Source organism: Falco punctatus (assembly GCF_963210335.1).
Source record: "Falco punctatus genome assembly, chromosome: 6".
Classification (NCBI taxonomy): domain Eukaryota; kingdom Metazoa; phylum Chordata; class Aves; order Falconiformes; family Falconidae; genus Falco; species Falco punctatus.
The window spans coordinates 3,396,445-3,413,742 of NC_137585.1; the positions used below are offsets into that span (position 1 = coordinate 3,396,445).

At 42.5% G+C, this 17,298-nt stretch overlaps 1 protein-coding gene and 1 long non-coding RNA gene across 4 annotated transcripts in view; one reads left to right on the top strand and one right to left on the bottom strand.

Annotated features, from left to right (window-relative positions):
* Window positions 1–17,298, bottom strand: part of CFAP91 (cilia and flagella associated protein 91) — a gene marked incomplete at its 5' end in the record, with an annotated part of 42,873 nt that overhangs the window by 11,424 nt on the left and 14,151 nt on the right. For all 3 annotated transcript variants that reach the window (XM_080391197.1, XM_080391199.1, XM_080391198.1), the window contains 7 exons: window positions 39–358; window positions 3,663–3,754; window positions 4,964–5,112; window positions 6,405–6,626; window positions 9,722–9,868; window positions 11,456–11,527; window positions 14,578–14,694. In XM_080391197.1, the coding sequence (XP_080247323.1) occupies window positions 57–358; window positions 3,663–3,754; window positions 4,964–5,112; window positions 6,405–6,626; window positions 9,722–9,868; window positions 11,456–11,527; window positions 14,578–14,694 (1,101 nt within the window). In that variant the 3' untranslated portion in view covers window positions 39–56. The remainder of the gene's footprint in view (window positions 1–38; window positions 359–3,662; window positions 3,755–4,963; window positions 5,113–6,404; window positions 6,627–9,721; window positions 9,869–11,455; window positions 11,528–14,577; window positions 14,695–17,298) is intronic.
* LOC308065357 lies at window positions 354–14,447 on the top strand. The gene is made up of 3 exons (XR_013928747.1): window positions 354–1,515; window positions 8,021–8,099; window positions 12,499–14,447. It is a non-coding gene; the product is annotated as an uncharacterized lncRNA (long non-coding RNA).

Sequence of the window (17,298 nt, forward strand, 5' to 3'; positions counted from 1 at the left end):
GCTCCCAGCTGAAATCACAGGGGGGCAGGGAAACTCACCTGGCTCATCTTCTGTCCCTAGGAGGCTGTGGGATCCTTGTCTGATCCATCACAAGGGTTCACTGCTGCCTCTCCTGGGCTTTCTTCACGCCGAAGTTCAGCTAGTTCGGGTGCAACTGCGGCAGGGCCAGTGCTGTCAGCTGCGCTGGGTCCAGCAGCTGTCCCGTTCAAAGCAGCGCTCGCTGTCCCAGCAGGAGGATCTCCCTTTATCGTGCTGGCAGATGTCTCCCCGCGTAGTGCCAGATCAGCCACTACCCTCTCGGTGCCTCTGTGGATGAGCTGATGAGCAGCATAGATGTGCTTTCTTTGGGACCACCTCACTGTGCGTAAAAAGAGGTAAGGCTTTTTTACTTGGAAATGTACAGCAAAGTGTTGTCCATAGGGGAGAAGGGAGGGACAGCTTTTAGCCTTCTTGCAGTGGTGGAAAAGCCTATCTCTGGGAAAAAAAAAAAAAAAATCACGCCCTTCTAACTTGGGCTGAAAGCGTTCTACTGCCACCTAATAGCAGCAACCAACTTTGCATTTCACTTTGAAGACTAGCCCCTACAGAGGGAAGCACAACCAAAATGTATTCCTTTCCAGATTAGGGCATAACTGCCCAGGATAAGTTATCAGGCTTTAAAATAACTTCTTCAGTGTCTGATAATTGCAGCAGGCCTCTGGAAGACTGGAGCTGAAAACTGCCCTCTCCTGCGTTACGGTTTTGCCTGCACTGAGAAACCCTTCCCGAGTTCAAAGCAAGACGCGGAGACAGTACAGGCACACCAGGTCACCTACCTCATCATCTCCCTTCTGCCACTGTAGGATCGTGCGTTGCTGTGGTTTACAGTTTTCATCCAACCTCGTCTGTATATATTTGCAGCCTACTTCTTGGGAAATAATTGCCCAAGCCAGAGCACTCACCCTACAATTATCTTCATTGCTCTTCGCTATTCTTTGTTCCCTCTTTCTCTCTCTAAACTTCAGATGCTGGTACTCAATCACAGGGACTGAAATACTGCATGCTTGTAAGCAGGTTGTGGGGAACGTTGCAGGAACAAGCTGTGGCTCTCACCGTGTCACTTCCCCGCAAGTCCCAGACTTCGTTGTTGGTTTGGTCTGTTTACGTCGTAAGGCTGAGCTGTACTTAACCGCGAGTCTGAACCACTGGTGTCTTGCGTGTTGTCATACAGTTCTGCATGCTGTCACTGACTCAGTTGCTCAACGTTACTAACCCATCCTGTTTATGTTTATCCATCTCAGGGGTCCATTTTGGCGACAATGGATGCAACTGCATCCATCTCACTTGCGTTTGAAAAGCTGACCTTCACCAGCCAGCTCTCAGTTCCCAGGAAAGCTTTCTCTACCCAAGGCATTTTGGCTTCAAACATGAACGCATGAACTCCATGAACTATACTGGGAACACTCCCCTTGTATTGCTGCTTGTCCTTCCTCCATGCACAGTGAATTCCATCTGAAAGAAGGTGGGCTCAAATTGGTAAGTCCTTTTAAAACTGATTCAAATTGATTGTCCTTTTAAAAGCAAGATTTTTTGTATCAGCACATTGACTTCTACTTCCAATGATGGAGGGCTCAGAAGTGAGGTGCAGAGGGGTTTCAGGATAAGCCAGTACTGGATAACCCCTGCTTTTATGCAAAGGAATGTGACGTGACAAAAAGAGGAGAAAAAAAAATAGAAGAAAAGACTAGGTAATGGCAAAGTAGAGATATTTAAAGGGAAGCTAAAGTGCAGGCAAAGACTGAACTTGCAGGCCCTCAAAACCTTGTTGTACAAATGGATTTGCTCCTCTGGCAGGCCAGACAACTATGCTCTCAGATCACTCCCTGCTAGTTTCAAGGAGAATGTATGCTCAGGCATGCGCCAGGTTGCTAAAACACAGTTTTGTAATGAATAATGTGGCTCACTATAGGGAAAACTTTAAAAGCTGCCACAGAAACACAATACATTGATCTGCTCATAAATTCTAATGCCATTCTTTGATACTATTTCCTTTGGATTTACATGGAATAGTTACTGATTCTGGTTCCCTGAAGGTATTTTACAGCAGGGTGTGTTCATCAGGGCATACGTTTGGTAGAATTCAGCTATCTAAGTGTACGGAGTCCCCTCCAACCCATGGAGCAATAGCAGAACAGAGTATGAGCCAGGTCTCTTCCTGACATTTGATGTCTCCTGTCACAAGACTATTGTGGCAAATCTCATCTGATCACATTTGAAGAAGCTCTTGTACTTTATCATGTCTTGTTTTAGCTCTTCCACCAGCATCCACTTCAATTTTTGTCTGGGTCTAGCTCTGCTTTCCAGGCAAACCCGCTGTAGCTCACTGATTTTGAAGATTTTTTTTTTCCTGTGTTGCTTGGGAGTGCTTCTTTGTTCATTAGCTGCTGTTGCATTTAAGCCCAGTATATATTTTCTTCCTTGACGGTACCTCTGTATGTCCAGAATCCTAAGTCATCTCCCCAGGGCTTCTCTTTCTGTTCTCCTTTCACAGACAGGCTAACCCGTGTGTGTTAGTGCCTGAGCTGCAGGCTTCATTGACTAAAATTACATCACCTGCTTTGGGAGGCTTGCAGAAGCAGGGCTAAAGGAGGGAGCTGATAGAAGCTTCAGGAGAATTACCAACTCCTGAATAGATACTGTTGTTGTGACAAATACATGGACTAGGAAGAAAATACTTGCACAATTCAGAGACCACAAAATGTGTTTGCAGGGTTTGTGTTCTCATTCATAAAGCGGCAGAAAAGGCGATGAAGCAAGTGCCTTTGCTCTCAAGTCAGAGAAGTACACTGCGGCAAGGACCACTTCAGACTCCACTGTGATACAAGCATGTTTCGTGCCCTGTATCCACTTTCTATGGGTGACTGGTTTAGTCACAGTCTTCTGAGTATGCTGGTCAGTGGAAAGATTCCAGTTAAGAACCACCATATTCAGGACACGTAGTGTAATACACAGATTTCCAGGGCCTTCCCCTCTGTATTTTGACAGATACTATTCCATTTTGGCTGATCAGAAGCATCCTTTACAACTGCAAGATTATCTACATAAAATATGAAGCCACTACAGCCAATTCTAAAACCTTTTATTTGTTTCTAGCTCTTGACCAATTGTGTGAGGTGCAAGGGGAAAAGTATATGCTCTTCCTTCCACCTATGGCATATATTTAAGTAATCTGCCCGTTAAAGACTTCAACAGTTTTTAGAAATTGCCATATAATAGACAATTCACAGCCATGCTGCTTAAAGACTTTTCCCAGTATGTTTTTGAAGGTGCAATGGGCTGCTTCTTTTCATGTAGTTTTATTGTTGCAGATACACCACATTTATCATGGAATCATAGAATTATCAGGTTGGAAGGGACCTCGAGGATCCCCTGGTCCAACCTTTCTTGGCAAAAGCACAGTCTAAACCTTACATCAGCTCTGAATTCAGGCCACCATTTTAAAAGACTACAGCTCATGAGAAATTGGTGGAAAAGGGTCAAAGGGCTTAACCATCTACCTGCAGAATGCAAAAGAAGAATCTCGGAGACCTGAGACAACTCTTGGCATTGCATCTTTACTTTCAGTGAGCTAAAGTAAGGACGGTGAACAAGTTCATGAAGAGAGTAGTTACTGGACTCCTTACCTTTTTCTCTGACAGACATTTTCTCAGCTTCTGGAATCAGGAAATCATAAACCAGCTCTGCTACAATCTCTTCTGACTGTAGGTGAGTTCGACTACAGGACAGATGCAGAATGGTATTAGTATTTTAATCATCTTTCCAGATCACCTCTGCAAACACAAGACTCCCTTGTAAATATTCTCGCCGTTTTCCAGGGAGAGTATTGTCTTGGCAGTAACTGTCAGCTGGGTCTCCCTCTATCCTACAAACAGGTGACAGTGTGACTATTCCTCTTTGCACTGCCCTGCCAATGTGTTCAATACCGCATTGGAAAGCAGTATTTCCAGGGAGAAGACTCCTTATCCTTAAATGTATTTAGGAGCCCAGTTCTCACTGATGACAAACTGAGTTAGACACGCAGATACCACTGCGGATTTGCATCTTTGTGAATTTAGTCTTCGGCCCATTGCTGAGTTTGCTAAATTCTTCCCTTTTGTGACTCTGCATTTGGCTGGTCCCCATGCTCTGTTCCATGCAGTTTGGTGGGTTCCCAATTGGCCCAGGGGCTGCATGCATTATCTACGCTTCATTCTCCCCAAGGATTTCAACATTCTGGTTGTATTCATCTAGTTACAAAATACACAGCTGCTGTACCATAGGAGAGTCACTGTGTCATTGGGATTTTTATGGCTCAATTCCAAAAAAAAAAGAGCATAGAAACTGAACTGGAGGTTTGGCAGGTCCTAAAAAGTATCCACTGCTGAGGCCCCAGCCAAACACAAGACTGTGGTGTTCTCAACAGCTTACTCTACTCAAAGTGCCTTGTCAGGCAGCCATCAATATGCCTGACCCCCATGGAAATTGGCAGTTTCTTAAAGAACAGCCACCCCAGAATGAAAGGCTGCTGTATAGCTGTATCTTTTAGCATCTCTTTCAAACGGATTTTCTGTAGCAGTATAAATAAATGAAAAGACCAGTATGAATGGGTATTGCTTTAGGCAGTTCCCAGATTCACTTAAAGCTCAGTCACAGCATCACATTGGCATGGAGAAGTCTAAAAAGGGTGATTCACAGATCCCACAAGTGATTTGCAAAGGGAATCTGGCACATGCTGTATAGAAATAAGGCTCAGATAGATTTATATGTATGTTCCAGGTAGTAACAGTGTGGTTCCCATACAGCAGTCACACTAATGAAGCGATCATGAACAGTATTGTTCTGCTCTTCCCATGTCTTAGATTATACACGTAACCACAGGTGTAGAACGTCAGGCAGGTTCTAAACTGCTGTAAACAGCCTCTAAATGTGCCGTTTAATAACGTACCGACTTTCCATTTCATAAGCAATGTCATTGATTTCTACAGCCATTCTCTGAACCTCTTCCCTGGCTTGTTCTTCAGCCGTGTTCTCCAAGCTACTCAGGATAATGTCTTCCAAGTAGGAGTCAATAGTGCTCTGGTGCACTTTCACCACCTGGAACAAAACACCAAGATATTGTTCCTCTGCCTATTGCTGTGCCAGGAGTGTGGTGGAAGCAGATTTCCAAAGAACCAAGAAAACCAGATTTTCACCAGACTTAATTTCAGGCAGGCTAGCCTAAGATTTGGTTTCAGAGGTGCTTTTTGGGAAGAATCACTTGTAAAAATTTATTTTCTAATAATTCTTTCTGAGAGCTAATTGAACAGAAACAAGTGCAGGAAAGAACCAGTGGTGGAAGGAAAACCTAGTGGCAGATCCAGTTCTGCTGCAGCTTAGTTCTGTGAGTGCAACAGCAGTTGTGTCCTCAGTTCTCACTGTCCCCTGAGCAACAACTGCCAAACAATAATCATCAGTATTGACTTCAGTAAATTATTCAGCTTCTATTCAAGCAAATCCTAAAGGAAAAGGTCCCATCAAGCCAGTCAAAGTAACATGAATAAAACCAAGATAAAATTACTGGTTTCCATATGATGGTTGTAGAGCAAAGATTAGAGAAAGGGATGTTTTCCTTCTGCTAGTCTGAGGGGCAAAAGCTTATGGCACTTGGACCCTCCTTGCTTCCCACTCAGAGGAGATAAGAAGAGGTAAGAAGATAAGCTAAAAAGAAAAATAAACATGATGCCAGACTCTCGTGGTATTAGCCTCCTCCCACAAAGTTTGAAAATTATTGGTTTAGTCAATTAGGTTCCCACTCATTTCTTTCAACTGGGAGAAATATGCTTCATGCAGTCAGGAGCTAGGGAATAGGAACAGGACTATAGAATAGTTATGGAATATGGTAATTCAGGATTTTTGTTTCTGGATTTCAAGGTTATGTTACCCAGTATCACTACTTGAAAATAATTTCTTGAGCCTCTTGTTATTTGCAGTCCACTTTTGGGGGGCAAAATCTTTCCAAAACCTTGCTCAAAAGATGCTCAAAGCATCCTTCCTGGGAGAGCACCTAATAGTTCCACAGGACAGACCACATGCTGACAAAACATTCTTCCTAAAGATGATCTAGGTACATCTGTTCTCCATAGAATTTTGTTGTGCAAATTTAGAAACCTACATTCATTCATGATATGCCCAGCAGGACTGTCTGTAGGGCTATTCAGATCATCCTTAATTTAATGGGCATGACTCTTTTAGGAGGGAATCACCCTCTCTTCACTAAGCCTTCCTCCTCAATTTTAAAACTAGCCATCCCCAAAGTCAGAGCTGAAGCACCTCCCTTCCATCCGGACCTTCCCACAAGGAAGCAGTTCCTACAGACCACCCACAGTTCCCCCAGTCTCCTCTCTTGCCTGTTTGAAAATCTCATCTTCTTCGCGCCGCCGCCTCTCTTCCACCTGACGCCGCCCGCTCTCCTCTGCTTCCCGCATCCGCCTCTGCCTCTCGGCCAGCATGACAAAGGCATGAATCTTCCGTTCTTCTTGCAGCCTCACCAGCTCTTTGGACAGGAAATCAAATATGTTTGCCAGGACCCTTCCTTCTTCCCTGGCCAAGTGCTTTTCCACTGATAACAGCTTTAAAAAAAAATGCAAAGAACTGCGTTACAAACCGCGGGAATGTTGCTCCAAGCCCCAGGACTACCAAAGGCATGTGAACCAGCTCTGCAGCATCCCCTCAGACCAGCCATGGGATAACCCTAGGAGTTTTGCATTCTTGTTTTACATATGCGGGCCTGGATTCTGCATAGTGTAATGTTCCTGTATATAGGCTCTGATGGCATAAAGAGGCTAAAAGATGATAAAACTAGCCAGGGCTGGAATGGTCCCAATACCGTCACACTAGGACAAGAAGCCCCGTGCTTGGGTGGCTGGGAGGAGATGAAGCACTACACTCGCTGTATGCCAGGTATTAGGAACCGCTTTTGTGAGTACAGCCACAACAGTGGCTGAGGCCATCTGCTTGTCAATGGGGCACACTCTGCTGCCCAGACCGAGAAAGGGGAGGTATAAAAATGACAACGAAATTACTTCAGCTGCATACCCTCCCTCCTTCTGTGCTGAGCTTAGCTGGACCAGACCAGAAAAATAAGATCAAAAGTTGCAAAGGAAGCTTCTTTCTAGCATTTGGAAAGTAAACCCTCAATCTCCATGAGTAGGAAGCGTAAGTAAAGATTTAGGAAACTGAAATTGCAAGTACAGCCACATTTCTATTCTCTCCTAAGGATGCAAAATGTTTATTACAGTTAAAGCCACCTCAGTGAAACGGTACATCTTTGGTTGGACATTCACAATGCATCCAAAGTGATTCAATTTGCTGAGATAATACCACAACCATGAGTCCCTACAGTTTTAGGCATTGCAATATTACCTAAATCTGTCCAAGTTACTAACTGCTGACAAATTCAAATCAACAGTAATTATATTGAGTTTGTAGAAGGGCAAACAAGACCTCAAAATTCCAGCTAATTGATAAGCAGAAAGCCTGTGACAGAGCTGAGACCGGACCCCAGGTGTTCAGAGTTACTGTGCCATTCACTCCTTGTTCCAAGCACGTCGTGTTTTACGGGTCGGGTATGTGCGATCGCATTTTGGAAAGGGACAAGATCTATGGTAAGTTCATTATATCCAGTAGGGACTGTGAAGCTGCAGTCCTTGGCAGGAGGAACTGGCTAGGAAGCTGTGTTTCTGTTGGAATAAACAGGCAATAACAGAGTAGACCTGAACATAAAACTCAAAATGGAACTGAAATACCCCAGATAAGTAGTAATAGATCAGCTGTCTTATACTACTGTGCGATTTGTTCATGCAATGTTTTAAAGAAAGTGAGATTGTCAGTGTGGCACGCATGTAGAAGTGACAGCGTTTAGCCCATGTGTGTTTGAGCCGGAGGGCCAAAATACAGGAACTGCACCACCCCACAGGGAGGGATAACATGGAACTAACGTGCTGCTTCCTCTTTATTGCTCCAGGTGCTGTGTCTAAAACTGGTGTGAAGTGGAGGAAAACAACCCAGGAACACTCTTGTCTTAGACTTCTGTTATATATGAGGTGGGAAGTTTTCAACCCCTCAGCTTTGACCATTTTATCTGGAGTTTCTGACCTCTTTCTGCAGGAAGCATTTCTTGAAAAATGCCTCTTTTTATACTGGAAAGGTCAAAAACCTCAAAAAAACTGTGACTGCCAAAACCTATAGAACTGTGACCCATCGGTGACTTTGTAAAATAGCCACACACATAGAAAACTCCTGCACATGCATTCCAGTGAGTTTTAAAGTTCAAGGTGTTTGAAAACCTGAGCCTTGGACTGTGTGCCTTCAGAGACAGTAAAAAGAAACGTAAGAATAGAGGAGGTAGATACCAGCAGAGGGGGATAGTGGCTCTCCCAAAAGGAAAATCTGAGATCAGAGGTCAGCCAGCATCTTTACCATTTGCTCTCTCTCCTTCTCTATGAAAGTCGTTATGGCATCTGAACTGATCCTTCCTTCACTCTCACCTCGGCTTCCAGAAGGAAAGAGTATTTCAAGTTCCTAATGCCTAATGCTTGTATTTTTCTTTTAATCCCTCAGTAGAAAAATTCTGTATATTCCTGCATTCCATACCTGGACTGCCTGTGTATGAGGGAGCATCTGGAAATTATAAACAGTAAAACACAGTCACCCAGTTCAATTTTTACTGAGATCTGAGAGGAAATTTTGTTGCTGCCCCCCCAGCAGGAAGCAGTGGTCTGGCTTCATCTCCACCAGGCCAGCTGGCCAGCCGATGCTGTTATCATAATCTGGAACCTGCAGAATTGCCTCGCAGCTAGTCACTGAAAAAATAGGAGAGTAGTAAAAACTGCAGGAAAATCTGCAGGACTGTGGGAGATACTGTGTATCTGAGATGCAGTGAAGTCTGGGCAGAATTTCTTTATGATCCATTTTGGAAAGCATCTGCCATTTGATTCACTTTGCTCTGGAAGGTTGTGGCCCTGCAAAGAAATAGAAGGGGAATTCGCATGCCCAGCTCTCACTAGATCCTTGGCAGAGGGTAAAGCCCAAAATTTCTCTGCTCACCATAACAGTGGCAAGTATAACAATGTGACACCATTGCTAAGGTCACAGCAGTCTCGAGCCCAGCAAGATTTACAAAGTAAGTCTGCTTTGGCTTCTTTTGTGGTGTTTTATGCCTGAGAAGGAGCCTGAGAGGGTGCCCTGCTAGAAAAGGAACAGGGAAACAACAGCAGTAACATACATTCAGTAAAACATCTGACAGATGAGAGTGACAACCATTTATTGCGATGCCAGGTCACAGCGCCAGTCAAATGGATTGAAATGTGGTAAAACTGAGGTTCATGCGACAGTGCAGTTTGTTCAAAGCCCTATAAATATAAATAAGCGCTCTGTCTGCAAACAAAGCAAGTGCAGCCTGGGTAGCAGCTGTGGTTAGGGCGCCTCAGTCTGTTTCTGAGATTCCCCAGAGGCCCCAGAGCAGTGACAGAGCAATTTTAGCCCCTCGGGCATTCAATGCTTGCCCTGCAATAGGAAAGCATTTTTATTACTTGAGGTGCCTTCTGTGCTGTAGATAATAGAAAACATAAAGAAATTCAATGGGAGAGTGTTGGTGGTACCGCAAGCACAGAATTCCCAGTCTGGACAGTGTTGTGAACCAGCCTTCCCACCTACACAGACAAACCTTGTCCATTTGCAAGTCACGCTGCTGCTGTAGAGCCCGTGTCATTTGCTCCTCTGCCTTCAAAAGCAGCTGTCCATCCTCCTGGAGTGCGTGAGTGGTGCGCAGCTCTCGGACCAGTTCCAGCTGCTTCTCCTTCCCTTCAAACATCTTTAAAATCAAGTTAAACAACCAAGCTTATTAAATGGAGAATATAGATCAACATCTTTTGCCAGCAGAGTACACCCTTCTTCTCCAAGGTGCAAGATCAGCTGTTTCCAAATCCTAGTTCTCTGTAATGAATTTGCGGCTGCATTTAGGCATATGCTATGGTGTCAGGTAAAGCTTGTCTAAAACCCTCCTGCATACAAGACGAGAGCTGAGACCTTCTGTTGTGGAGTATAGATGATCCCATGCTACTTTATTTTTTTAATATTTTTTTAATTATTATTCTGTTATTATTATTATTATTCTGTTTGGCTTTACCCAGAACTCAAACCACCAGAACACGGAACAGCAATACCAACTTCAAGTGAAAAGGGCAACAGCCTTCGGGATATCCTGTTATATCAGCCTCAATGGCAGAGCTTCCTAGAGTAAGTATTGCCCATTTTCCTCAATCCAGAGTTCAAAGTCCCCTGTTTCAACATCTGTTGTTCTCTGTCCTTCATTTTGAGGGAGTCCAGCAACAGCTCAAAGCAATAAATTGGTAGAGAGGTTGTTGAAATTGCTGCTGTCCCTGTTACGGGGTTACGTGGCCCAGCCCTTCCCTGACACCCTCTTATTTTCATTCCCCCTCTCTTCCAACAGGACTTCCAACAGAAAAAAAGGATCACTCAACCCTGCTCATGTCACTCTCCAGCTGAGTCATATATTTCTGATCGAGTAGTGGCTGGAAGGAGATTCCTAAAATGATGGAACATTTCATGATTTGAAAGTCAACAGTCTTCCAATGGCACCAAATACCCTTCTCATAGATCACCACAGAACAGGAGAAGACTTGGGAAGTCTAGATTCCACCTCAAGCCACTTCCACGGTACTGCAGTGTTTGCTAACGCTCAGGTCAGAGTCCCCCATGGGAACACTTCGCAAACATTAAATAATTAGTGTAAGAGAGAATACCAATTATATTCTCAGCAGGCATGAAAACAAACCTTCTGGACTGGTCTGATCAAAAGTGACAGACTTGCTTAATATAAAGCCCATGAGGCATGGCTACTCAATTAATTTTTACCTAGACCCACTACTGTTCCACTGAAAGCGGAATGACAGGTCCTGCACTTGCTGGAAATCATGATGGTATGCTTCAGTCGATCCTCATCTAAGGTTCAGCCCACCATCACTGGAAACTGGAAAGATGGTATGAAATACAAGCTGCCCTGCTGGGATGTGGGAGGTTTCTTGTGCCTGGGATCTTGGCATAATCAAGGCAAAATGTACTCTCGGTCCAGATCTAGCCTAGAATTTGCCATTTGAGTAATTCTGCTATTAAGCATCTAATTAAATAACTGAGTGTAGGGGATGGCAGGAACAGGGAGAGACTCACAGACGTATAGGAACCTAGAAGTTCCTGTAAGAAATTTGGGCTGGAGAGCAAAGACTTCAGCCTTGAAGGACTCCAGATAACATACAGGAGGATATGCTGCAGAAACCTCATTACCCTTGATCACCGCTGTGGAAGAATGCTTGCAAACACACTTTCAATCATTCCCACCATCATCCCGAAGAAAGACATAAAAAAAGAAGACACAGAATACCGTGTTCTGAATAGCTCTGCCTCGGAGCAACTTCTGCAGACAGATCACTGCCAGTTCTGTTTCCTCTTCCTTCTGCCGAAACACAACAAATATCCACACAATAAGTAATTATTTCTTTGGAGACTGAGATTTCTATAGTTTATCTATCTAACTACCCAAAAGTCTAACTCGTATCCAACTCATTTCTCAGTTGTTTCTGAACACCATTCTTCTAATTTCTAGGGAAAGTGAGTCAGAATACTACGTACTTCCATGTTTTACAAGAGATGGGGGAGAAAGACTGTATAATTAGATTCTATTTGAGATTTTAGAGGGTCTTTAGAGACGAGTACCTAATGATAAGGAGATGTTGATGGAGAAAGTTTCTGTATGCATTAGAAGTACTATTTGTATGTAGCTTGACTGAATCTGAGTTTGCAAAATGAGCATCAGCTACATTAATTTAACAGGTCAAGACACTAAGGGGATAGAATTATTACCTAAGAAGGTGCAAGAAAGCTATTAACCATAAACAAAGGGATTAAATTAAAAGGGAACATATACAATTTTTCTTTTGATATTTATTCCAGTGGCGACCTTTATCTGAGTAACTCAGTAAATTTAAGTCTCAGCAAGTATAGTTTGGAAGTAAAATTAATTACATTATATTGTGATTTGTCTCTTTGAGAACTTTACTGGCCTGGTATTCTGTGACTGATGGCAACCCGGAAGAATGATGGAGCGCAGTGGGAAAGGGAACATGACCATAGGAGGGGAAAAAAAAAAAAAAAAAAAGAAGTCTTATGTTAAACAGAGGAAGCGCAGCTGGCAGCATTTTTTCACTTGCTGAGGGGTCTTTTAGTCTGGAGTTGACAACAGCAGAAGGAAAGTCCATTGGGTGCCTGGGAAAGATCAATCTAAAAATTGCAAGGAAGTTTTTTTTAATAAAAAGCCTATGAGGTCTGCATTGAAATGTGGTATTTTAGAAGTGCCGGAAAAACAGGGACGAGTGTGGGATGAGAGAAGCGGTGTGGGCTTGAATCTTAGTATCTGTTTTTTCTTAGGTGTTGAAGATTAAGTTTTCCAAACACAAAATGAAGCATTCCTGCGTTTCCACACCACCACCCAGGAGGATCAAAGCAGAACTAGCCAAAGGACTAACTTATGATTTGGTATGCTCTTTTTCTCTGGAAAGAAAGGATGAATTTCCAGTCCAGTTAGAAAGCTAAACTGTACCACATCACCTGACTACAGGGTGAAAGCCCTTCAGGACAGAGTTTTGGAAATGGAGATGGTACATATACCGGACAGGTAAGCCAGACTGCTTGGTTTGATTTAAAATAAGATTTGGTTTAAATTTTTGAGAGATGCATTTTCCTGTACTTTTGTTGTTCAGTGCTGCAAATGGTGCCTTAGCAAGGGTAATCATCAGCTTCTCCATCTGCCTGCTACAGGACAGCAGGAAAGAATGAGGGGAGACAGAAAGCCGATCATGCCCTGCAGGAAAAACAAAGGAATTACGGGTATAGAAGGATCTAGGAGTAGGCTGAAAACTCGAGGGGGCTGGCAAATTTGATGAACCAGTGAAGGAATCCAGAGGCACTCTGTGAGCTTGTTGTGGCTAGTAGGTGAGTAAGAAACGATGGGGGGAGAGGAGTTGAGGAGGCCTGCAGCAGTGCCTCCATTCTCTCCACTTTCTTTTATATCCCCTGTGATCCATGTCACCTGCCTGTCACTCTGGCACACTTCCCTTTCGAGATCCTCAGCTCCAGTGGGAAGAGGCTGGTGCATTTGGTTGATACTTGTGTGTGTGTATGGCAGGAGGAGAAGCATTAACAACAGAGAAGGACCTTGCTTTCAGTGCTCCTCACAGCCAGCTGGTAGGAGAAACCTCACCTGGATTCTGCAAGGCAGGGGGTGCTAGGGCTGCTCTTCAGTGGCTCAAGTGGCCTGATTTTACAGATGGAGATTCACACTTCCATGCATTCACACATAAAGATACTTGAGAATAGACCAAATGTTGACAGAATTCATTTAGGTGGAATTCTCTTGTATTGGAACTCTTTAAAAACCCCTATAATCTGTAAACACGCTCAAGAATGACTCCAACTGGAGGGTAAATCTTTCTGATTTCTTTTCATGTTACCTGGAAGTACTTAAAAATCTGCTAAACTGGCAAATCTAAATAGTGTAAATCTATCACTGCAATACAATATCTAATACCTAGGAGTTAGTAAAGCTGTGGAAAGCTCTTCCCAAGGAGATATTCTTGTTTCAGTCATCTTAAAATAGACTGTGTAAAACATAAGGCATCATACTGCACAAAGGAAGACAGCATGGGTGATCTGGTAAGACTTTCTCTCTCCCACTTTCATGGTTGTGTGACTCGTAAATTCACAAGTTTAAATGGTAATTGTGTTTGATTCTTACTATATCATGAAAATGGTGTTAATAAGCAGACAAAGCAATCCATTGGGACAATCACCTCTTAAGTACGTTACTTCAAGAAAGGAAAAGAAGTTGCAGTTCTCCTGAAAAGTTGTTTTTTTTTCCCACAGCATATCACATCCCTCATGACACATCATTACTGCTATTTCAATCTCTGTAGAAGAATAATTTTCTGTGAACCGGTGCACGCTCATCGATGACTGCATCCTGCACAATGACAAGAGCTTCACTCCAGCAAATTAATGAAGTGCATGCTCAGTGCTAAGCACCCAAAGTCTCACTACTTCAATGAAACTAAACTTAATTGCTCCACTGGATTACGGTAGTGTTGTCAGATCAGAAGGCTGGAAGACGCTGAATAATGATAATAATAATATGAGTCTGCCTTTTTGTTCCTCAAGAACAAAGGAATAACACGTCTGTCTACTAATTTATGTCTTTATAAAACAAAGTTTAGTTAAGGATTTGGCCATCAGATAGTGCAAAAGATTTTACGATTCTTGGGCTGTTAGTATCTTTATAGAATAAAGAGACACTAAGAGAGTCTTAACAAATAGTGATGGCTATTTCTAACATGAATACACACAAAAAAAAGATAAAGCTCCCTTCTTTCCTTCTCTAGGCATTCCTTTAGCAACCGAAAGGAAACAATCAGGGATCGACAGAAAAAAAGGTGTTAAAACCAGGCCTCTTACAATTGAAGGTTTTTCCAGGACTGGAGTGGGTGGCCGAGGAATTGGCTTTTCTACTTTTTCAAGGAAACAGAGGGACTTCTTTGGCTCCTTGACTTTATTCTTCTTTTCCAGCAGTGCCTGGAAGAGACATACAATCTAATCAGAACTGGGCTAGACAGAACAACACAGTAAGGCCAGTCCTCTAGATGCTGGCTGTTCCTGATCACACTGACTACAGGGAGCTGAAAGTATTTTGCACTTTGTAGGCTTGTGGCTTCTATTTCTTCCTGCACATCAACTGAAAAACTGCATATAGTTAGTAGTTGAGGCTGTTGGTTGGTCAGAAGATACTGGTGGGAAAGAACTTCAAAATCATATGTAAGAAGGAAGCAAGAGTTATTTTGCTATATTTACAAGTAAGTCATCAGAAATTGCTTAGAGAGCGTCACCTAAAAATCTAAAATTGGTATGAATTTAATCTCTAATATAATATATTCTTTAGTAAAAGCATATTTCAGATTTTGTTTTCATTTTAAAACAGAAATTTCATTGAACCAATTAAACACTGACCCATATGCAAGCAGAGGCAGTTGTGTCTCTTACTTTCCATACTCAATGACAAAAAGATTAATGATTTTCCTGTAAGATAGAGGTAAGAATCTTTCAAAACATGAGAAATGGGTAGCAATATCACAATCTAATTATGGTTTGTATGTCACTACAGAATGGTTATAACTCTTTGCCTTTAACTATAGGTATAACGCTTGTTACTGAGAGTTAGAACTGTTACGCAGTCAGATTTTATGAAGAGGGTCACTTGAAGAGTGTCTTGTCACTGTTCTGTGGCCCCTCCTTGGTGAAATGTCTTTGTATGATGTGCTATTACTGCCCAGGGTTGAACCAAACGACCCAGGAACGCTTTCTTGTAAATTATGTTTTGAAACTCTTCCCTGCTCGTCTGCAACTGCCCAGTGGCACCCACAGCAATTGTACGGGTGGCGTAAGTGTGAAAGGGAAACTGCCCGAGACCTTCCTTCTACCAAGAAAATCCACAAGCTCGTTAAGAGTGGGTTTCATCTTGCTTGCGGCTGTTTGGTGGCAGGTGCCAAACCTTGTCAGCCAAAGCAGGCTAGGAGTGGCGATGCCACCACAGCCTCAACTCTTTCAAGTAATTTTCAAACTGTTCAAGTCCTGCCAACCTCCCATTGCAAGCTACTATTGTCATTTCCAACTGCACAGAAAAGCTTGCCTGCTGTAGGACATCACACTTCAGCTTGCAAAGGGAAGGGAAGAGAGTATGTGCATTTAAAGCTCCTTCAAAATTATAATTCCGCTACTGTAGCCTTTATTACTGAATGAACAGATACATTTCAGCAAGGAAAAATGTGCCTTTTTCTTTTCTCGCTGTCTCTATTTCAAATGTTCAAATACCGTATTTCACTAGGCAGCAAAACTGAAGAAAAACTTGAGAAAAAAAATCCCATGCTGAATTTCTCTCTCCAGTAACAGGACATTGATGGCACTTGCACAGAATCTAATTGTGAAACTGATGAAGTTTTGAAACTCCAGTGGTCATTGTACAAAATTCTTCTTGCATATTGGATCTGACCATTCAGGCCAGGATAATTAATTGCTCCAGAAAAGGAGAGAGGTTCCTAGGTGGACAGGATAAAATGCTTTATTACTGAAACCTTCTGCAATGGACCATGTTAATAACGCAAGAATCAAAGCCTATAAACTGCTTATAAGCCATGTGAAATGGTTATAGCTCAAAATTGTTGAGAGATTTTCTGAACTGTTTCTTGTATTTGATGACCTTAGAGCTCGCTGGCATGAAGATTATAATAGTGTTTGCTATGATTTAGAATCTGTTTTGCATGACAGGGTGGGGAATTGAAAGAAAAAAGCTGCTCTAATTGTGATTCTTTTGAAAACAATGGCTCCTATGTTTATTAGTACAATGTTGCATTCATAAGAATTTAATAAAACCTTAGCCTCCAAAAATATTTCTTGCTAACCAGAACAAAATACAACCAGAATAACAACTTTAAAGCCAGAAAAATCTATGAGCACTTCTGACACAAGGGAATTCTTATTAATGTAGATTTGAGAAATACTGCAGGTCCCAGAAGTGGTTTTAAGTTTTCCTGCCATCTTTGCTAAATCAAAAATGCTTACCATTTGCTTTCTCTAATCTGAGGATTTAAGTTATTTTAAGATTTTAATTTATTTGAAGATTTTCATGTAAGAAAAGAAAAAGAAAATATGTTTTTTGCATTAACTGGTTCTGCCTAACTTACAAGAAGTTACCACTTTTCGTAACAGGGAGAGCAGGGCCCAAGAATCACTGTAAAATACCTTCTTTAAAAAGAAAAAAGTACTAAATTTCTGAACAACATACTTCAAATGTTACTGCCTAGATATCACACTCTAATTTTTCTGAGATCAGACTACATTACCTTTTTCAGATAGTAGGTTCAGAGTCATGATATACTCTGGTTGGACTGGACAGTGCAGGACCACCCAGTTCAACCCCTTTTCATTTTCCAGGCAAATGCAGCAAGCAGCAAACGGCACCCGTGCTCTTGGCCCTGCACCTTAGCTTCTCTGCTAGCATCTGATAGAAGCAGAACTCTTGACAGGATAGTGGCTTGAGAAACAACTGTCTCTTCAAAGAAATCATTCTTCGGATTCCTTCCTTATCTTCTTTGTGATCCTCTCCCTTTCACAAGACACTAGGTA